Source organism: Onychomys torridus, chromosome 2, assembly GCF_903995425.1.
Source record: "Onychomys torridus chromosome 2, mOncTor1.1, whole genome shotgun sequence".
In the NCBI taxonomy this organism is placed as follows: Eukaryota; Metazoa; Chordata; class Mammalia; order Rodentia; family Cricetidae; genus Onychomys; species Onychomys torridus.
The window spans coordinates 27377407-27400095 of NC_050444.1; the positions used below are offsets into that span (position 1 = coordinate 27377407).

Below are 22689 nucleotides of genomic sequence, written 5' to 3' on the forward strand. Positions count from 1 at the left end.
AAGAAGGACTCTCTGTCTTCTTTTCTAAACAGTTTCTTTGAGCCTGTCTTAATTAGGGTTTCTATTACTGTGAAACACCATGGCCAAAAAGCAAGCTGGGGAGGAAAGGGTTTTTATGACTTATACTTCAGCATTGCTGTTCATCACTGAGGGAGGTCACGACAGGAACTCAAACAGGGCAGGATCCTGGAGGCAGGAGCTGATGCAGAGGCCACAGAGGGGTGCTGCTTACTGGCTTGCTTCCCATGGCTTGCTCAGCCCACCTTCTTACAGAACCCAGGACCATCAGCTCAGGAATGGCACCACCCACCATGGCCTGGACCCTCCCTCATCGATCACAAATGAGAAAATGCCTTCTAGCTGGATCTCAGGGAAGCATTTTCTCAACTGAGGCTCCATCCTCTCTGACGACACACAGGCCCCAACTAGCAAACCTTGCTTATGCCGGGAGAGCTATGCCCAGCTACACCGGCTTGCCTGGGCAGTATTTCAGCTGTGCGACACGGGGTTCCCAAACAGGAAGGAGATTGAGAAAATTTACATACATGAACGAGTATGTAAACTCTTCCAGAGATGAGGGATAAGGCATGTCTTTTTTAAAAAATCGAGACAGGGTCTTTCATCTTGTTATATATATATTATCCATGCTGGTCTCAAATATACCATCTTCGTAATGCTATGCCTACATTTTTAACACTAAGCTACATTCCCTGACATATGTAGCTCAAATTCATTGGTAACAATTTATTCTGAGTCAAGTATGGTTGTCTATAGCTCAAGAACACTAATTTAAGTCACCCAGATGACTCGTTCCACCTTGCAAACAGTGTTTTCCGCTCCAGCAGGTGCACAGGGGCGGAGAAAGGGGCAGTCGCGAGGCCAGAAGCCTGGGAGGAAACTTTCGGCGTCGCAAACTTGCTGGCCAAGTGCAAAAGCCACCGGCTCGCAGCTGCTTGCACACAGTCTGGGCCTCCCCCTTCCCTTTCCCAGCCCCTCCCAGGCCTTTTCTGACCTCCAGCGCTCCTGCCCAGCGCCACCACCCGCGCCGACGTGGCGGGGCGCACAGGTCGCGGTCAGGTGGTCGGTGACGCCCGGGACCGGCTCCCGGGAGGGCGGCGCCAACGCCCGGGGTGGGGACTGCGCGGGGCGGCCGCGGGCGGAGCGCGGAGCGGCGCGGAGGAGCGCGGCGGGCGGAGCGCCGGGAGCGAGGTGGCACAGACATGGACCGCGGCGAGCAAGGTAGGCGGTGGTAGGAGCCTGGCAGCGACGTCTGGGCGACCCCGACCCGGCACGCTTCGGTGGCCGAGCCTGGGGGTCACTCACGAGCGCGGAGCGGGAAAAGGGGCCGCGTCGCTGGAGCGTTGAGTGTGAGCGAGTGTGCCCTGGCGTGCTCGATCGAGTGTGCGCCATCGCGTGCGAGTGTCCGCGAGTGTGCAGGGGAGAGAGAGCCCGCCGAGGTGCTGGGATGCGCGCAGGGAGGGCCACTCAGGCAGCGCCTGGCCTTAGGGTCACCGCCGGATCCTGGAAGTGATGGCGTTCGGATGGGTCCATGACTTGAGAAGACTTCCTGCCTGCCAGTTAGGATTCTTAGTGGCCTTTGAGCCCGTGGCCACCGTGTTTGGATGTAGATATTCGTCATACTAGGAGTCCTCAAACTGTAGAGTGCTGCCTGAGGGTTTGGGTGGGGGAAGGGAGCTCTCATGGTTTGGGTCTTGTTACGAGCCAGGTGAATCTCACAGCACGAAACCCTCGGTTTTGTTCACTACAGCAATCTCTCTCTCTCTTTTTTTTTCTCTTTTTAAGACAGCAACTCAAGTGAAATTGCTCGGAATAGAATCATAATGGAGATGTGGCCAGAGTAGGTTATGGTTTGCAATTGAAATATTGCTACACAGAAGGGCTCTGCTGAGAAACTGGTGTGGACGACAGGCATGATTGGGGTATGCAAATGCTGAAGAAATGCCCAATGTTTAGGAATCATTGCTGTTGTGTACCCGGTAGAACACCTCATTTTCTGCTTACTTGCCGCTGCTGATGTTTGCCTTTGGTATGGGTTTCAAGCATGAATTTTTAAAAATGTAAATAAAACCGTGTTTTACTTAGAATTAATTTGTAAGATAGCATTTTTTAAACCTAGTAACCCATCCTTTTGATTTCACACTCACTGTGTGTGCTTATAAGCCTTACATACAATATATTATATGCTCATAAGTTTGCCACTCGTGTATCTATACACATGCACACATACTGTCTAGATTTTGGCTTTTGGGGCTTACAACTTGTGTCCCCTCTTTGAGCCTGTGTGGTTGGCTGCGTTAACAGGTAACTTGTCCTTTGTAGGTCAATGAGTTAGAAAGTTTGTATTAGAAGACCCCAGGACACCTTTATAAACCAGCATTATTTCAGCTGACTTTTCATGCACACTGTGTCAGGGTACATGTGTTTGGTGCGTGTGTTCTATGCGTGCTTGTGTGTGAATCTGTTTTTGCATCGCCACGTTTAACATACTGATTTTTTTAGGTAACAGCTTGTGACTTTCAAGTGTGCTAGAATGCTGTTTGGTTTAGGTGTCTGGGTGACTGTTGTAATGGACGATGTGTTTTCGCCCAGCAGCTGTCTCGGCCCCTGGTGCCACTGCAGTGTTCCAGCAGGCTAATGCACTCTGTGTGGTTTTTATGGGACTTGCTTTTTAAAGTTCCTAATGCTAGGACTTTACAATGTTCAATTGTTTTCTGTGTGTGACATATTTACTTGGCATGTTACCAAGATTTTCAGTTGGGGCACCCTGTCCCCTTGGGGAGTGTGGGATCCCCAGGACCTTGGGGAAGGCCGGCTGCCTTATTCTTGCTAGGATTTCCTTATACCTTTGTGACAGGCCTGTGGCCTGTCTCATCGGCCAGACCCCAGGGAACTTAGGTACTCAGTAAGGCACAACCATCAACAATGATGCCTAAGATGCAAAGGGCCTGGGCAACTGCTTCCAGCTGCCAACCTCTGTCTCCCTAGTTCCTTTTTCGGTCTCTTGCTTCCTGCTTCCATTTTCTTTTTCTTTCCTACTTCCTTTTCTCTGTGATAAGGCTGTGTTGGGCGGGGCAGAGAACTTTACCTGTAAAGGGCCTTTGAACTGGCAGTGTAGGTGGGTCTGCCTTAGAGGAGAAGGTAGGATGCCTGGCTTCTTGTGAAGGGCTGGGGGTGAGATGTGCCAGTTTAAATCTGATGTTCACTAGCAAACTGTTGGATGGGATGGAGTAGCAAACTGTGATTGTGTCCTTAATTAAAATATTTCAGTCTAAATTAAAAACTGTTTGGATTCTCTCTCTCTCTCTCTCTCTCTCTCTCTCTCTCTCTCTCTCTCTCGATTGGGTTTCTCTGTGTTGCCCTGCCAATCCTGGAACTCGCTCGGTAGACTAGGCTGGCCTTGAACTTACAGAGATCCCCCTGCCTCTGCCTCCTGAGTGCTGGGACTAAAGGCGCGTGCCACCACCACCAGCTGGATTTACATTTTATGTGCTTGGAGTTTTCTTAACTTTGTCCCTTAGAACATCATCAATGGAAGTGTAGCTGTGAAGTTACATGCCCCTTTCTTGTCTTATATGAACTCTCTTGAAAAGGTCTTAAATTTCTTTGTATGATGGTACCCCGAATCTAACTTTTGCTACTGATCTTCTTAACAGACCTTATGAGCTTTTAAAAACGGAACCCATTTCTGTCATGTTCTTGGGTACGTTGCAGTGCGTGGCCCAGCTTCTACCATTTTTCTACTTTCTGTTTAGACTTCGGGTGCCCTGCTTTCCTTCTATTGCAAGTGCTCTCAAAAACACCTCCAGCTGCATACTGCCTTTCAAGCGTTCTTGGGCAGTGAGCTGGGCACAGGAAACTTAACGTGTATGGGGTTTCCTACGGTCCACTGCTGTGCCCCTTGCTAACTGGAGCATGCCTTGTGTGAACAACCCCCCACCCCCATCTCTTTTACAGGACTGAATAAGTAAATATGCCAGGACTCCCTTATGTCAGTAAGAACCTCGGCACTGTAATCCGGCAGCGCCAGTGACCCATCCACTGAGCATGGCATTAGTTTCAATAAAGTTGTATTTTGAAGGGAAAGAGGAGCGGTTGCCCGGGCTAGAAACCCGAGGAGAAGAGGCTGTGGGAAAGAACAATGGACTGATGTGTTGTTATTATCTAACCGTTTAGCCTTAGAGATAGCACAAATCTGGGATGTCATTTAATTAAAAGCAAAGTGGGTTTAAGAAGAAAGGATAACCCAGAGGATCTGCTGGGGCGCCACTGGGAGTGACCTGCCCAGGTTGTTGCCCGGCACCCTCCATTGCCATATGGTGTTCGTGGATATCTTTGTTGGTTTCCCTCTACTTCCTGCTTTAATTTTTTCGTGACAGCCTGCCTGGTCCCAAGGGGAAAATCTGAGTAGTGGGAGTGGCTGTGGTCTCTTAGCAGATTCTCTAAACAGAATAATCTGCGCGTGTAATAAAAACAGATAGCAGACACCCACAGTTCAGCAGCTCAAAGCAGAACAAAGCAGTGCCCAGTCAGTCCCCCTGGTCCTGTGAGGACCCTTGTGCTTCAGGCTAAGCCCATTATATAGTCTCTTGGGGTTAATTTGCTGCTTTAATTGTTGACAGTTGTGAAATCTCTCTTTTGAGACTCTCCCAAACTTTATTTAAACTGGCTGGGTACCAGCTGTACAGATACCATAGTTTTTACATTTTTAATTTAAAAAAGGGATCAAAGGATTTGTTGGTTGATTGGTTGATTGATCTAGACTGGGTCTTGCTAGGTAGCTCAGGCTGGCCTAGAACTTGCAACCTTTCTGACTGTGTGCTGGGGTCATAGATGTAGTCAACATATACCTGCTGACTCAGGATACTTACGTTGTTAGTGAAAATTGGAAAAAAAAATTAAGATCTAAAAATACATTTGTCGGTGCTATAATAATTTATTTTAGGAAAAGTAGAAACGTGGAAGTAGAAAAAGGAAGTAAAACTTGTTTTTCTTTCACTGGGGCTGCTGGATGATCCCGGGTCTGGGGAAGGAACCCAGGTGAGGGTTCTCATAGTGAGCCATGTACCCAGCAGCTTCATTGTTTGGGGGGTGTGTGTGTGTGTGCGCGCGCGCGCGCGCGCTCAGAAGCCAGAGAAAGACAGGTGGTTAATCTCTCCACTTTACATAAAGGCTCTCACTGACCCTGCAGCTCAGCATTTTAGCCAGACTGGTGAGCTCCGGGAATTTACCTGTCTCTGTCCCCAGTGTTGGGGTCACAGGCATTGGCAGTGACTTTGCTTTATACATGGGCGCTGTTTTCTTCTTGTTGTTGTTTGTTTTTGTATTTTGAGACAGGGTTTCTCTGTGTAGCCCAGGCTATCCTGGAACTTGCTTCATAGACCAGGCTGGCCTTGAACTCAGAGATCTTCGGGTCTCTGCTTCCCAGTGCTGGGATTAAAGGCATGCACTACCACCACTCAGTACTTACTGGGGTTTGAACTGAGGTCCTCATGCAAGACAAGCACTTTCACCAACTAAGCCATCTCCTAAGCTATTTATTTATTTTTTTGGAAAGAAGTCTCTTTCAGCCCTGAGCTGATCTTAAACTCCTGGTCCTCTTACCCGTGCCTCCCAAATACCACCAAGCCTGGCCATATTTTTATTTTCAAGGCCATTTGGGCATGCTTGTTTGTTGATATACTATTTTGTGTCTAAGGTAGGCAAGATTTAACTTGTTTCTCATCAATAGGCATTTAAATGTTGTGTGTGGAAGAATGTCTCTCTATGTAGACCAGGTTGTCCTTGAACTCATGGAGATCCTCCTGCATTTGGTGTGTGATATGACTGGGCAGTAACAAGGTTTGCCAGCATTTGGACTTTCCTTCTTTGTATCCAACTCTTTCTTTGCATCTGGTATGGAGAGGCCATCTTTCATGGGAGCATCATCTTATTTCAGGAGGAGAAGATGGGGCCAGAATGCCCTCTTGTAACTACTGCTACCCAGTTTGTTTAGTTCAAGACAATACGCTGCTTCCAATGAAACTGGCTCCCACAGCCTTGTATATTGGATACCTAGTTTCTAGTACCTATACCTTTGGGTGTGTGTGTGTGTAGGTGTGGCCTTGTTGGAGGAGGTGTGGCCTTGTTGGAGGGGGTGTGGCCTTATTGGAGGGGGTGTGGCCTTATTGGAGGAGGTGTGGCCTTATTGGAGGGGGTGTGGCACTGGAATGGGCGTTGAGATTTCCAAAGCCCATGCCAGGCCCAGTCTCTCTTCTCCCTCTCTCTGTCTCTCTCCCTTTCCCTCCCTCCCTTCATGTTTGTCTTGCTCTAGCTCTTGCCGGTGGGTCAGGATCACTGACCACACGCCATGCCTGCCAGCCTGCGTCTGTGTTCCCCACCATGATGATAATGGACTAACCCTCTGAAACTGTGAGTCAGCCCCTCTTGCTGTTCTTTCTAAGTTGCCTTGGCCATGGTGTCTCTTCACAGCAACAGAACACTAACTTAGCCAGAGGTAGCCTGCTGTGGCGTCCTGAGCTGGGCTTTTCCTACTGGAGCAAACTGGAGCGAATACATGTGTGTGCCTCATGCCTGTAGGAAGAGTTCTTAGAAGAGTATGACTGTTCACTTTGGGTTGTGCCAAATCCTGCTCCATGGAAATACTGCCAATTATTCCACTGGCATGTGTGAGCGTCTGCTTCCCCACTGCACGAGGTCAGGGTATTCTTGCACATTCAGCTTTGCTTATCTCACAAAAGAATGATGACTCGCCGTCCTCTCTTCTCCCCGCTTCCCCTGACCATCTCACCTCCATCCCCTTTGCTTCTCCTTTTCCACACTCTCCCCTTCTTTATTTGGAGAACAAGGTCTCACCAAGGAGCCCACATTGGGGTAGGCCTGCTGCCTCACTCTCAGACTGAACCACCGCACCGGCTGATGCCTTTTTCTGACAGGGAGTGCCTGCACTTCTTTGGATGTGCTTAACGTGTATATTTCACTTTCGGCAAAATGTTCGGCTGCAATCGTTGCTATTTTTTGTTGTGCTGTTTATGTTTCCCAGCCTGGTTCTGGCAAGTCCTTCCGTCCGTGGTAGGAGGTGGTGTTTGCTTCCCTAGTTTTCAGTCCCTTCTCTGTCTTCATGGTGATTTTTTGTTTCCTAGCAGAAATACTAGGAAATGATCTTTTTCATTTATAGACTCTAGCTTATGAATCATTCCTAGAAATGCCTTCTTCACTTGGACTTTATGTTTTGATGGCTTTATATTTTACATTTAAATCTTCCATCCATCTGGAGTTTATTTTATTTTAATTTATTTTTATTTCATGGGTACCAATTTCCCTGCATAAATATCTGTGTGAAGGTGTCAGATCACCTGGAACTGGAGTTACAGGCAGTTATGAGCCCCCATGTGGGTGCTGGGTGTTGAACTTAGTTCCTCTGGAAAAGCAGCCAGTGCTCTTAACTGCTGAGCCATCTATCTATCTCTCCAGGCCCCCATCTGGAGTCTATTTTAATCGGAGGTGTGAAGTTAGAACTTCAACACCTCAGCCCCCTCCCCAGTTGGCTGCCCAGCCACCCAACGCCATCGCTGCCCGGTGGGTTTTCCCACCGGTTCCTCCGCAGTCAGACACTAAATTCTTACCTGGTCGGTTTCTCCTGCTTGATTTGCATGTTCACTGACAGCAGCTGACCTCACAAGATGTGCACCCTCACGGCTTCATTTTGTCTCCTTTGCTGTCCGACTTCTCCTGTACTGTTCTTGCCAGATTTGATTTCCAAATGAATATTACAGTTAACCTGCCCAGTGATCTGAACGGAAATGCCATCAGTTTATCCTTTCTTCTTAGTAGAAACTGCTCTGCTTTCTCCTCATTCCCGTTCTCTGCCTTCTTCCCCCCCTCCCTCCCTCCCTCCCTCCCTCTCTCCCTCCTTCCCTCCCTCCCTCTATGTCTTTCTCCTATCTTTCTTACTATGCAGCTCAGGATGGTCTTGATCTCTGGTCCTCTAGGATTACAGGAATGCTGTAGCATACACAGCTTAGTCTGTGATTTTTTTTGTTTTTTTGTTTGTTTTTTTTTTTGATTGAATACCTCGAATAATGTTTGTCAGGATCATACTATGTATATAATTGGTTTTGAGTGCTATTAGATAATAAGACATTTGCCACGGTTTTGAAAACAAATGATGGTTTTTATGGCTTCACTGTTCCAGAGGTATGGGTAGGAATGGAATCCTCCTTTAGATGGACATGTACCATTGTCCTTTAAGAGTTAATCCAGTTGGGTTGGTTTAGCATCTGGCCAAGGCACCATTCCTCACAAAGGCAGCTCCACTGTGAGCTATCTGAAGAGTGGGAGGAATAATTACCCCTTTAATGAGGTGATGTGCTTTTCTCCCCCAGTTCCAGGCTCTTCTGCTGCTGCCCCTGGTCCCAGCCAGTGTTCCCTTGGGTCTGCCCGACTGCCTGCGTCCCAGCACAGAAAGGCATAATTTCCCTTTTCTTCTGTCTCCCTCTTGCTTTGGAGCACTGGCTAGAACGTGTGTGTGTGTGTGTGTGTGTGTGTGTGTGTGTGTGTATGATATATATATATATATATATATATATATATATATATATATATGTACACACACACATATATATTTGTATATATATTTTATGTATTTTATGTCACTCTGGGCCTTTTCACCCTTTCTTTGCTGCTCCCTTCCTGTCATGTGGTTGCTCCTCTGCCAGTGTGGCTGACCTCCATGATGGCTTAACCGAAACATCATGGCTTTCTCTCTCCTTTGCTACATCTTTCTCCACCAGTGGCTGCTGAGATTTCCAGCTTGCCTGCTCTGGGGTTTTCTTTGAAACTCCAGGGAGAGGCCATTCTTAAATTCTTGTGTTAACGAGAGTAAGGACCCCAAGGGGTGACCCTGGTTTCCTTGGTGTCATGTGGTGACCATGCAGGGACTCCCGGAAATGTCCGGTAACACTATCATTGGTATGTTGACATGGATGCCTCTGCTGGTAATGGGTTGTGTTCCATTTTCATTATTACAAATAATGCTGTAAGAGAAGTCGCCAACTTAGCAACAGAATATAGAGTAAATGCCTTTTGGTGACATTTTAGGTATATTGTATGTCTCCGAGTGGCCATTGATACTTCTTTCTTGGAGTCTGTCTGTCTGCTGACTTCAAATGCCTTGATAGTCAGTTCTAAAACCGTGGTTTCAGCGACTCATTTATATACCTTAGCTCACAAACACTGCCTCATGTTGCAGAGGCAAATTCCGTTTTAAAAATTGGATATAGACAGTTTTGAACTGGGAACTCAATGGCTCATCTGTTCCCTCGTGCATTCTGAGGTAGTTGAGCTAGTGTGGATGGGCATAGAAAGTATGGTTCAGTGGGTAGGGCGGGAAAAGGAAAGAAAATGGTTTATCCAGTCTGCCCTCTGCTAGAAATAAAATGTCCCCGGAATGCTTCTCCATGCTCTGTGGGTGTTGGCGGGAGGCAGTCTATAAGCACAGGACACACGTGCTGACTGGAGAGACTTCAAGTGGGAATGGAGTCTGACGGGAGTAGACAGTGAAAGCAAAGAATCGGGGAGAGAAGCTGGCTGGGCCCGAGACAGGAATACATGCTCCACTATGCTTCTAGCTTTTTTAAACCACAGGAAATGTGCTTTGTAAATAGAGCAGACTGGCTCTTTCCTTCTGCCTTCTGTCTGTAAAAATGTGTACATAAAGTAGATGGTGTTGGCTGAGTTTTTATTCAGCAAAGGATATTGGGCATAGTGGCATGTCATTACTTTAATAAACCAAGTTCTTTAATGTTCTGTCAGTGTTTCAAATGTCTTCTGAGCCTAAGAGACATGGGTGGTCTTGGTACATCCCAGGCCATCCTGGAGCTGGATGTAGCCAAGAATGACCTTGAGTTTTGAATCTTTCTGCTCCCCCCTTTCAAGAACTAGGATTATAGGTGCATGGCACTGAACTTGATATATGTAGTGCTGAAGATCAAATCCAGAGCCTCATGTGTGCTGGGCAAGCATTCTACCCACTGAGCCGCATCCTCAGACCCCTTACAGGATTTTAGGATACTTTGAATGTGGTTGTGAAGGACATAGGGCTTGAAGAGGGCCCGTTTCCCCAGAACAGGAAAAAGGGAGACATTTTGCCTTTATGGAGCATTTATCAAAGGGATGGCCAGCTTTGCCGTTTCTTGTATGCAGGGTGTGTCAATGTGCATTTGTCCCTTACACTATGGAAGATGTTCTAAAACCATCTATCATAGTTACGATTTTATTACTGTGAAGAGGCACCATGACCATGGCATAAGGTTCAGAGGTTTAGTCTGTTATCATCATGATGGGAAGCATGGTGGCATGCAGGCAGACATGGTGCTGGAGGAATAGATGAGAGGTCTACATCTGGATCCATAGGCAGCAGGAAGTGACTGTAATTCAATAAACCTGGCTTGAGCTTCTGAGACCTCAAAGCCCCGCCCCCAGTGACACACTTCCTCCAACAAAGCCACACCTACTCCAACAAGGCCATACCTCCTAATAGTGCTGCTCCCTGTGAGCATATGGGGGCCATTTTCTTTCAAACCACTATGCTATCCACCCAGCAGATGCCCAGGAGTTCAGCTAGCACTGGTACATAGTGTTTAATATAGAAATACATTAATAATACAGAATAATTGTAACAATGAACCATATTAAAAGGTATTTAAAACCTACGAAGTGCTTATATTTGGGGTTTTTGTCTGTTTCTTATTTTGAGACAGGATGGCTGGAAACTCACTGTGTCGCCCAGGCTGGTATGGAACCCACAGCAGTTCCCAGGCTCACTCTCCCAAATGCGGGGATCACAGGTGTGAGCCACCGTGCCTAGCTTACTGTTTTCAGAGCGTGGTTGTTCCTGAGCTCCTAAAGCCGTGGAAACGGAACCCACAACTAGCAGTGACTGGCATCAGAGCCCAGGTGTGATGCCCACAGGCCTCAGTTATTCCTCAGAGTTCTGCTTGTTGCTTTCTCGGAGGCCCTCAGCACTACCTCCGTTTTCACGTGCTTCCCCAGATTTACTCTGCTGGGTGTGAAAAGCAGTACAAAATAGTACTCTAATTAAACTGATTGTTTCTAAGAAAGTGATGTTGGGGCCAAAGCCAGGTGTTTTTTTTTTTTTTTTTTTTTTTTTTTTTTTTTTTATGATTGCTGAGCAGGATATACTACACCACACTTTTTAGAAATGTTTTCCTCACTGTTAATTAAAACAAAATTGCAATCTGGAGGGACAAAGGAACAAAGTAACAGGCCTGCCTCCCATTTGCTTGGGTTTTCAGGAGTCCTTTTTGCGTGACAACATTTCTGGAGTGTTCTGTAGTGTGTTCTGTGTTCCAGGCTTTATTCTAAATGCATCGAGGTTGGTTACTTTTTTTTTTCCCACCTCGGAGTCATGACAAGCCCTGGGAGCAGGTACTTTATAGAATGACTTCCCCAGAGCACAATGCTTGGCACAGACATGTCATTGTCCAACTTATCATCTAGAAGTTACTCAGTGTCCCTTTTCCCTTAAAGGGCAATAGCATAGCACTATAGAGCGTGGAAGATCATGCCAAGAAGTGGTGGCCTGTCATCTGTCTGTCCTCTCACTTTAGAGCGAATTGTAAATGGTGAGGGCAAAGCATGCTGGGTATGAAATCACATCTGGGTTCCAGATTTCACATGACCTTTTCTGGTTCTGAGACAGTGGGTAAGTCAGCTCACCTTTCTGATGTTGATACTGCCCCAGGTATTTGTAAAAATTGAGTGAATATCTGAGGAGCTACAGGCGTTACTGATACTGAAGCCGAACGTTAGATGATTCTGGAGAACTTGAACTCAGTGGATCCCCGTGCAGATGCAACGCCATTTATTTAGGGACATTTCTATAGAGTGACCACCCCTACAAGGGAAGTGGATGGCGTGAATGCTGCCTGACCCTGCCAGGGAGGAGCCAGCAACCGTGGGCCATGTTCACAGAAGGGAACTCAGAGTAGTCAGCCTCTGAACTGAAGCTGCAGTGGGCTGGATGCTTGCAGACGCCACTTGTATGGTGGTGCTCTGGTGTGGGGTGGCATTTGGAGGGGGGGACTTAGGGAGGTAATTTAGTCATGAAGGTTGGACTCACGAGTAGGGTAAATGCCTCTGTGTGGGTGTGCATGCAAGGGTGTGTGTGTGTGTGTGTGTGTGTGTGTGTGTGTGTGTGTGTATACATGCATATGTATGTGGGAGCTGCCGATCAACCTCCAATGTTGTTCTTCAGGTTCTGTACTCTCACTTGGTTTTTTTTTTTCTCCCAGTTTTTTCAAGGCAGGGTCTCTGTGTAGTTTTGGTGCCTGTCCTGGATTTCACTCTGCAGACCAGGCTGGCCTCGAATTCACAGAGATCTGCCTGGCTCTGCCTCCTGAGTGCTGGGATTAAAGGAGTGTACCACCGCCGCTGCCTTGTTTTTTGAGACAGGGTCTCTAATTGGCATGGATTCTCCAAATAGACTAGGCTGGCTGCCAATGAGCCCCAGGGATCAGCCTGTCTCTGCCTCTCCAGCTGGGATTATAAACACAAGCTACCTTAGAGACACACATACACACACATATACACACATAACACACACACACACACACACACACACACACACACACACACACACACACACACTTTTTAGCAACCCAAAATCCCAAAGCCGTGGGTTCTGAGTATTGCACTTGGGACCTTAGGCTTGCACACAGTACTGTTTGAGGCCTCTCCACAGCCCAGTTAGTGACTTTTCAGGGGAGAGACAGGCCAGAGATTATCTCTCTGTCTACCACATGAAGACAGAGCAAAAACAATCTGTGAACCAGAAATAACAGCTTTCACTGGGCTCAGCCTGCTAGCAGCGTTTTGGACTTTCGTCACGAGCTGTGAGACGTTAGTGTCGTCGAGCCCCTCTTGAATGGCTTGAGCTGAGGAAGACCACGTATGGCAGGAGCAAGTGGTGAGAGAGAGAGAAGGAAGGAAGAGAGAGGCGAGGAGGAGGAAGACGCAGGACACACAGACGGTGCTTGGAAGCCGCAGAAATGGCCTGTGCCTGGAGGTATGAAGGGCCTTGTGACTGAGGGTCAGGAATTGGGCTTAAGAAATGTCACTTGGCAGCTGAGTAGAAAGTACAAAAGCCAGATAGGGCGTGTCTCCATGTTCCAGGCCAGAGTTGAGGAGGCTGTGAAGCAAGGGTGTGTTGGGTTCCTGGGAGGCCTGCGGGAGAATGTGAATCAGGTGTCTGGAGACTGAGGTGGGAATCTGAGGAAAAAGAAGAGAGAGCGTTTCATATTGCGTGTAGGAAGAACTGTGATCGCCAATACAGAAGGGACTAGGCATCAGGAAGGAGGTAATGAATTTATTGAGAGCAGTTCATGTTTGAGGTCTCTGCCCATTGCCAAGGCTGGGTGAGCACCTCTGCCTGCTGCAGCTCTCGCCTGGGCTCAGCCTTGAGAGTGGGAGCCTGCTCTAGGGTTATCTAGATCCCACCTCAGGTGGGGGAGGGGTGGTGTTAGAGGACTCCAACCCCTGGGTTCCTTGGATACCTGTTTCTGTTGGCCTTATCTCTCCCGTGTGGCCCTCAGGGGGCCTAGCAGTCTCACACGCTTACTCAGGGCTTCTCGGAAGTCCTGGGAGGGGCAGGCACAAGCTATGTGGCTTTTTATAGTCCTGCTTTGTAAGTCACACAGTGTTGTTTTCACCTCATTCCAGTAGTTAGAAAGGCGCCACCAGGTCAAGCCTGGGCTCAAGGAGAGAGAGCAGACTTCGTCTTTGGATGGGAAGAGTGTCAGGGAGTGTGTACTTCTGTTTTAAGACCACCACATGGCTGTGTGACATCTGTGTAGATGTGTTCAGAGGTGAAACATTCCCAATAGAAAGGTGAGCCAAATGTCAACGCTCAGGAAACCTGAACTCTGTGTGCTGACCATGGAGGAACTGAAGCAAGACCGAAGCAGGCTGGGACCGTGACCCTTCCAGGTGTGAATTAAGAAACAGGTAGGCTTCTGAAATCTGTGGAGATGCAGGTAGGGCGAGATGAACAAGTGGAGACTAGCCTCAGGGCTGAGTGCTTGTGGTAGACAGTGAGGAGAGATTTCCCAGGATATTGGGGATGAGGCTGGGGAGAATGGTAGATACAGACTGAGTCTATGGGAATGGGGGCAGGGAGACAGCCAAAAAGGAGCGCTACTTTTGGAAGAGTCTGGGGGCGTTTGAACAGAACCTTTGGGTTAAGTGATAGTGTCTTGTCCTGTGTTGAGTGATGTTTGTAACTGTTAAAGTGCAGAGGATGAGAAGTTTGGCCTTTGCAAGTGTTTGTAAAATGAGGAGAAACCAGATTTACTGTCCATTAGATGCCCTGATTTTAGTTAAGATGGTTTTTCATGCAAAGTGCGTTTTCATGGTGATGTTATAGAGTTTGACCTTCAGGCCGCCCAAGTCTATAAGCAGTAATTCATTTTTATGTGTGAGAGCATTGCAGAGGAAAGGCACTTATTAAATAGTGGTCCCGGGAAAGTATTATCCATCCCCTGGGTGGTCTTGTCGCCAGAGAAGCAATTTAACCCAGTGGTGGCATTTGAGCAAAATTGGAGACATGGTGACTTTGCAGATTCAGCCAGTGGTTTCTGAGGCTGAGGGAACTTGTGTTCACGTGATGGGACCGGTTGTGCCAAGTCTAGATTTGTCAAGGATTCTCGCTCAGAAACTCTCGATTCAGCTTCCTGAGGTGGGAGTCAGTCAGCTCCTTCCTTCAGGCCACTGCTCTCACTGTGAAGCCTCCACACCCCGTTGGCATAAATGGACTCTGCTGCCCATTGCTTGGGGCTTCGGTAAGATTGAACATTCCCATTTGGAGTGAAGACAGCCTGACAGGTTTCTCTGGGCTTAGCAGCCTTGTGTTATAGCCCCTTCGCCAGCTTACTGGAGACGGATTTGAGATGGGAAGACAGCCAACTTCAACTTTGCAGAATTTCTAGATACCCGTGTTCTCTCACACTCCCAGGTCATGTGCCCTTCTCAGCATGTGCCTTTCACAGGCTTTCCTCAGCTTCCCCTCTCCTGCCACTTCTCCCTTTTCCCTTTTCTCTTGCAAACCTGCTCCACTTGCAAGAGCGATTTCATGCATCTTTTTAATAATATGCCTTATGCGAAGTATTTTTTTTTTTTTTTTTTTGCAGGAGTAATAAGAAAAGAATTCCCAGAAACCTATTTTGTTCACTTTGCTCATTTATTATTAATTTCCTTGCTATTTTAAGGCTAATTTATTTGCACATATACATGCGTTGTTTCTAAATATAGAAGAAACATTTCAACCTATTAGTTAGGAATTTAAAAACTGTCATACTCCGGGCCAATAGAGAAAGAAGGGACCATGGCTTGGCACCTTTCTCTTCCTGATTTAAGGGTATCATAATTAAAAAACCCAAACCAAAAAAACAAACAAACAAACAAACAAAAAACAAACCGATTTGAAGTCATACAAGAAAATTTAGGTTTATCTTTCCTAATGGGATTGCAGGAGCTGTGAATCAGTTGTGACTGGAATCCGGTCCCTCCTAGGATGTGGCCCCTGTGGGATTGTCACATCCACCATGGATTCAACCTATCATTAGGCCCCAGCTCTTGAAGTCTTTCCTAGCCTAGAGGAAAGGGTCAGAGGGAGGAGGGCTTATTGTTCTCTCCACTCATGTGGCCCTGGGGACAATAAGCCCTCCTCCCTCTGATCCTTCTGCTTTGCTTACCAAGATGTTTGTCCACTCAACCACCCTCTTCTTTTTGGAAGTAATAGTATATATTTGTTTTTAATGTTTCAGTGTGTCCATTTTCTTATTCCCATGACAACCTCACACCCGACCTGTGTTCTAAATAAGACAAGGTCGCTAAGCCGTCATAATGATGCAGTTCTGTGCATTGTTGGCCAGTGGCCGGCGGTGATTAGGACACTGTACTCAGAGGGGACAGCCTGGGACTTTGGAACTTTTGGGGATATTTGAAGTTTTTAATTCTTTTCAGCCTGTACTGTGTGGAGCAGAAAGCATTTTATTTGCTGAGGATGCTCTCTTTTATCAAGTGCTTTCAGAGTCCTAACTCCTGCTGTGGTCTTTTCCTGTTTACCGGTGAGTTCAAAGTTTAGAGGGTCTAAGGAACTCTCCAACATCAAAGTAAATCTGCAGTACTTTCTCATCTGCTGCCAACGTAGTAACCCTTACTCTAAATGAGTTTTGCCAAAATGGAATTAGTTTACTTAAAAACAACATTTTGTGTGTGTTCATGTGTGTGTGTGTTCATGTGTGTGTGTGTGTGTGTATGTGTACAAGTGTGTATGCAAGTGTGTATGTACACGTGCAGGCCAGAGGACAGCCTGTTGTTGTTGCTTCTGCACTGTCTGTCTTGTGTTTTGAGACGTCTTTCCCTGGCCTGGAACTCACCAAACAGGCTAGGCTGCATGGCCAGCAAGTCTAGGATCTGCCTGTTGTCACCTCTCCAGAGAGGGAATTGTAGGTATGCACCACCAAGCCCCGCTTTTTCCATCAGTGCTGGGGACCAAGCCCCATCCTCTCGCTGCCAAGATAAGCCCTTTCCCGACAGAGTCCACTCCCAGCCCATCACCAGGCCTTAAGGAAGGGATCTGGACTCGGAACTGCTGAGGTAGCCACCCATGAGATGTTTTGATACCAGCAGAGCAAACCTTGCTGTTGCTGTTTTGGAGAGAGAAGTTCTGCAGCCGAGGAGAGGGCAGAGGGCAGAGGGCAGAGGGCAGAGGGCAGAGGGCAGAGGGATGTGCAAGGGCACAGGAGGCTTTGCCTGTCCTCCCAGGTGCTCAGAGAGGATTTTTCTCTAGGGAGGCAGCGAACTTCTGCAGAATCTTACTGAAGGATAGCAGTAATCACCTTCCAGGGTTAGGAGTCCAGAGCATTGTGATTAACCCTGACTTCCTTCAGTTTGTAGGCATTCAAAAACCAAAGCATTGCATTTCATGTGCTTAGTGTTTTTCTGTGCTCTAAAGTATTATTATTATTATTATTATTATTATTATTATTATTGTTATTATTATTATTAGGTAAGGTCTCATATAGCCAAGCCTGGTCTCAAAGTCTTTATCTAGCTCTGGCTGGCCTTGAACTCCTGATCCACCTGCCTCCCTCCATGAAGTCACTCTTCTCTTTTATTTTTTGTTTTAAACATATGTTATCTGTAACTGTAGTGTAGGAGCAGATAAGAAAACATAGCAATAATGCACTTTATAAAGAAACCATACTTTGAAAAGTTAATTTATTTCTGCAAATTTGTTAAAGAAATGAAGTGTATTATTTCCTTTAATTCACTGTGGCCAAAATGCTTGACCGAGTCAATTAGTGAAGAACCTTTGCTTGTTTGTTTAGGCTCACAGTGTCTGAGGATTTTGGTCTGTCATGGCGGTGAAGCCATGGTGATGAGGGCAGTTTCTTCAATTGATTTGACCATGAGGAAGAAGTGAGGCAGGACCCTTGGGCTGGGCTGTAACTTTCAAAGACCCATGCCTAACGACCTACTTCTGTTCCGTCAGCTAGGTCCCACCTTCTAAGGGTTCCACAGCCTCTTAAAATCGAGTCACTGGCCAAGGACAGACATTCAGAACTCGAGCTGGTGGGAGGAGACAGTTCAGATACAAACCATAACATTAAATTACTTGTTGACACCTCAGCACACTTTTCTACCGCACTCACTTGTTAGTGTCCAAGTTTCCAGGTTTGGCTGTGTATGTACACCAAGGGGCAAATGTGCTAACGGCTGTGCATTCTAATAAAAGTTATTTTCTTTATCCTCTACATTCCTCTCCCTCCCCTGCACACACCCTGTCAGGTCAATGTTCAAGGTCTTAATCACAGGCCTTTCCCTGAGCACACAGGCTGCTTTCTTTGGCAGCCCTTCAAGATATCAGGTTTCCTGCGTTCAAAGGGAACCCAGGACCTGCATGAGCTTGCCTTTTTTCTTGTAAGACATCTTCAGAGATGGAGTCTTTGGTCTTCAGTGTAGTGAGCATTCTTTTGAAGGATGGATGTTGAGGAAGGCTGTTCTCCTAACAGTGTGGTATACCCGCCTTGGTTCGGTGCTTTGCTGCTGGTCATGTGACCCTGTCAGTTATGTTAGGGGTGGGTCTAACTTCTACAGGCTGTTCCTCTACAAGTTACTAGCCCCTTCTCTCCCTTCCTGGGTCAGCTCCTATCCCTCCATAAGAAAAGAGGAGGAAGGATTCACTTGCTTCTGAGATACAAACCCACAAGCGAAAGTAACCTAGTTAGAATTCCTATTGCTGTGGTAAAACACTGACCAAAAGCAACTTGGGGAAGAAAGGGTTCTTTGCTTCTTTTCATTTGTCTGTCTATCTATCTATCTATCTATATCTCCATCCATCCATCCATCCATCCATCCATCCATCCATCCATCCATCCATCTATCTGTCTGAGGCAGGGTCTCTACATTGTCCTGGCTGTCCTAGAACTATGTAGATCAGGCTGGCCTCAGACTCAGAGATCTGCCTTCTGAGTGTTGGGATTAAAGATGTATGCCACCACACCTGACAGTTTATTTCATTTTATATTTCCATGTCATGACCTTCCTGGAGGGAAGTCAAGGCAGGAACCTGGAGGCAGGAATTGAAGTAGAGACCAGGAAGGGTGCTGTTTACTGGCTTGCTTCTCATGGCTTGCTCAGCCTGCTTCTTTATACAACCCAAACACACCTGCCCTAGGGATGGCACAGCCCACCCTGGGCTGAGCCCTCCCACATCAATCATCCATCAAGAAAATGCCCCCACAGACTTGCCTACAGACAAATTTGATAGAAGCTACTCCTCACTTGACAATTCCTCTTCCCAGATATACCCTGGTTTGTGTCACTGAAGACAAAGGTGGGTTTGTATTTCCCCTTTTCAAACTATTAATGCTAATCAGACACATTTCAGAAAGCACTTCCAAACCCCAGCCTTGCAGTCTGCTGCTTTGAAGTAACAGAGAGACACAGGGTTCTTATTCATATAAAAAGTGTCTTGGCTGGCCATGCATAGGCCTCTGCTGAAAGTACCGAAAAGGTAGTCACTTCCGGTGTCCTGCTTTTATCTTCTGGCTTAACTGGTGTAGGAATGGATGCATTGCACAAAAATCCTTCAGTGCGTCAGAAGACCAAGTCATAGCAAATGTCTGGCTCTAATTGACTCTGATTTCAGATACACGAAGTGATAGGTAAGGCCTTCCAGGGGGCACTGTCAGCACAGTGGGGCTTGAAGGTGGAACAGGAAACCTCCAGCTTTATGGTGCAGTTTGACTGTGTGGCGCTTAGGGCCAGTGACTCCATTTTGGGTTAATGGGTCTGTTAGGGCCTAGTACAGGGGATGGGGTTAAAACAAAGACTTCCAGCATTGTTGTTTGGCATTCCTGTTTTTTTAAGTTTTAAATCTAGTCTTTAGAGATGAAGAATAATCTTGTTACTACTGTTGTTCCTGCCACACCGTGGTGGATCTTTTTTTTTTTTTTTTTGATATTCCCATTATAGGAGGCTATAATTATGTTGCTCTTCACTGCTTCTCTAGGAAAAGAACCTAAACTTCTTAAATGGAAACAGCCAAAAATCTGGCCTAGATAAAGGAAGCAATAAGTTGGCTGAAGAGTGAGTGGTGAGACCTGTGTTTGTTTTCAGGTTAAAAAAGAATTCCATATATTTCCTCTGACAGTGAAGAATCAAGACGCAGACAGTTGAATGACACACAGCTGTTTCTCTGTGGCTCTTCTGTGGCCTCAAGCAGGGTTCTTTGCCTGTGTCAGAATACAAGTGGGTGGTGATGACCTCCCACATCCAAGAGAAGACGAGGGTGGACCTGGACCAGCTGATGTTGCCAAACTCAGCAGAGAAAATGTATTTGGTTTTTCCCCCCAGTGAAATTGGAAGAGTTCTTGTTAGAGAAAAACTTCTGCTTGTTCATTATGTGAAAGTGAAGGAAGGGTATCCGGGTTGTTCTAGAAATGGGCTTTTAAAACTCTTGCCTGCTGGGATTAAAGGCTTGCATCACAAGAGCAGGTGGATCTTTGTTAAGTTTGAGGCCAGCCTGGTCTACAGAGTGAGTTCCGGAACAGTCAGGACTATACAGAGAAACCCTGTCTTGAAAAACCAAAAACCAAAACCCCAAACCCCACCACCACCTCTCGCCTGCTGTGTCAGCGGTAATGCTGAGCACTTCTGTGTTAGATCAGGTAGGCTCTCAGTTTAAAACACTTCGGGGCTGGGGATGTAGCTCATTTGGGAGGGTGCTTACCTAATGTGCTTGAGGACCTGAGTTTGATTGATCCCTAGCACCATACAAAACTGGCGCGGGGGTGCATGCAACAGGAGCGACAGACGTGCACGGTTGTTTTTGGCTGCACAGTGAGTTTGAAGGAGACTGACTCACATCTGAGAGTTGACTCAGATATGTATTGTTCCGGGAGATGGCTCGGTGCTTGCTGCACCATCATAAACACTGAAGTTCAGATCCTCACAGCCTGTGCAGAAGCCAGGCAGACATGTCTCCTGTAATCCCAGCAGCGGGAGGCAGGGAGGGGCAATCCCCATGGTGAGCAGTGTAGCCACACTAGCTGTAATTACTTGGTGAGAGGCCTTGCCGAGAAAGACACAGAGGTCAACTTCAGGCCCGCACACACATGGGAACAGACATGCTCAAACCCGTGCACATTGTACACATACGTACACACAAGAAAACATTTTAGGTGTGGACCAGTTTTCACCTGTTTTGTTTTTTGTTTTTGGAGGCAAGGGTCTTGCTGTGTTGCCCAGACTGGCCTGAAGCTCACAATGCTCTCAACTCTGCCTGCAAAGCACTGAGATTACAGGCACCTGCTACCACACCTTGCTGGAAATTAATAATTCTTTTAAAAACACCACTCAGCTTTAAACACTGCTTTAGATCATAATTTATGGCATAGTGGGAAAATTAATGGGCTGCCTCTTTGGCCATTTCTTGAGTAAATATTAAGTATCATGAACCTCATATTTTTAGGTTTCTGTAAATCTTGTAGCATTTATTTTTATCTTCAGAAATGTTGTCAGTAAGGGTTCCCCACCCCTAATCTGGCTGTGAAGTTAATGGTGCGTGCGTGCATGTGTGTGTGTGTTATTCTAGGCTCCAGCATGGGGTGTGTGTGTGTGTGTGCGCGCACGTGCATGCGTGTGTGTGTGTGTGTGTGTGTGTGTGTGTGTGTGTGTGTGTATTTTCTAGGCTCCACCTTGGTGAATTGGCTTGAACAGGACTTTATAGGTGCCTTGGCCAGTCCTCCATGAGGCTCGATGCCTCTCCCTCCAGGCTCCTGCTCTTATGTCCTCTGCCCCGCTGCTCCACTGGACAACTCCAGCCAGAGCAAGGAGGGCAGCAGGGTCTAGGAGCCCAGCTGCTTGCTGCTGCCGGAATGTGAGAGCTTCAACAAACAGGTCAACAAAAGACTTTGTAAGGAGCGCTCCTTACACAAGGCCTGCTTTGTTCAGACTCTCCTCTCCATGGCTGCTGGCTCTTCTATTACAGTTGGCCATTTGTCACATGCTTGCTCTTTAGAAGGCAACAGTAAGACCAGTTGGGAGTGAGGAGAGAAATCCTTCCTGGATGTGTTGTTCATGACCGACATTGCTTGGCAGCCCCTGGGGAACCTTGCTCTCCCATCTGTAGGCTTTACACGTCCCACAGATACAGCTAACTATTTACCTGTCCCTCTCTGGCATCTGCAACACGGCAAAGCAGACACCTCTAACTTATAGGACCCATGCATAGATTGCTTATTAAAGGGGGTGGGGTGGGCATAAATTTAGCTGATGCTCAGGGATCTCAGATAATAGTCTTCCTGTTGTATCTCTGCCTGTGTGTGTGAACCAGCCCTCCCCTGTTCCATAAGGACAGATGGAACTCCATCCACAGATTTTGACTTGGCAGGTCAGAGGTCAGGCCTAGTGATGTATATTTTTTAGCAGGCTCCCATGTGTGATTGTTCAGAAACCACATTTGGTCACATTATATAGAATTGATATTTTTTTCTTGCACACTTTTTTTGGGGGGGAGGTGTTGTTTAGTTTTGTTTCTTGCTATTTGAGAGACAGTCTCTGTGTAGCTTTGGCTGACCTGGAACTTGGTGTGTATTTTGATCTGTCCTTGAACTTGTGGTGCTCATACAGACTCTGTTCCCAAGTTCTGGGATTACGGATGTGAACCACCATGTCTAGCTGGTGTGTGCTGTGTGTACGTGTGAATGGAGATTGAATCCATGGATTCCCATTGTTCTGCAAGTATCCAACCACTGGGTCACACCCCAGCTCTTGTGGGCCTTTTTACTTTATTTTAAAATTATTTTATTAGTATGGGTGTCTTACCAGTGTCTTTCTGTGCACCACTTGCCTGTAGTGCCCTTGGAGGCCAGAAGAGGGCATCAGTTTCCCTGGGTCTGGATAGAGCTCGAGACAGTTGTGAGTTGCCATGTGGGTGCTGGGAATTGAACCCAGGTTTTCTGGAAGAGCAGCCAGTGAGTCTAACCATTGAGCCATCGTTCCAGCCCCCTTGTGTGCCTTTTTAGAAAAGCAAATGTTAATGTGCTATATATACATTGGTGTATTTTTCATCTGCTCTAGGCC

The 22689-nt window shown here is 46.9% G+C and overlaps 1 protein-coding gene across 4 annotated transcripts in view; it reads left to right on the forward strand.

Moving 5' to 3' along the window:
- The first annotated feature begins 1094 nt into the window (after positions 1–1094).
- Positions 1095–22689, forward strand: part of Tpd52 (tumor protein D52) — a 92184-nt gene continuing 70589 nt past the window's right edge. For 2 of the 4 annotated variants that reach the window (XM_036177697.1, XM_036177699.1), the window contains exon 1: positions 1134–1239. In XM_036177697.1, the coding sequence (XP_036033590.1) occupies positions 1221–1239 (19 nt within the window). In that variant the 5' untranslated portion in view covers positions 1134–1220. Of the gene's footprint in view, positions 1240–13823; positions 14044–22689 lie in introns of those variants that run through there. The other 2 variants (XM_036177700.1, XM_036177698.1) reach the window with 2 other exon arrangements.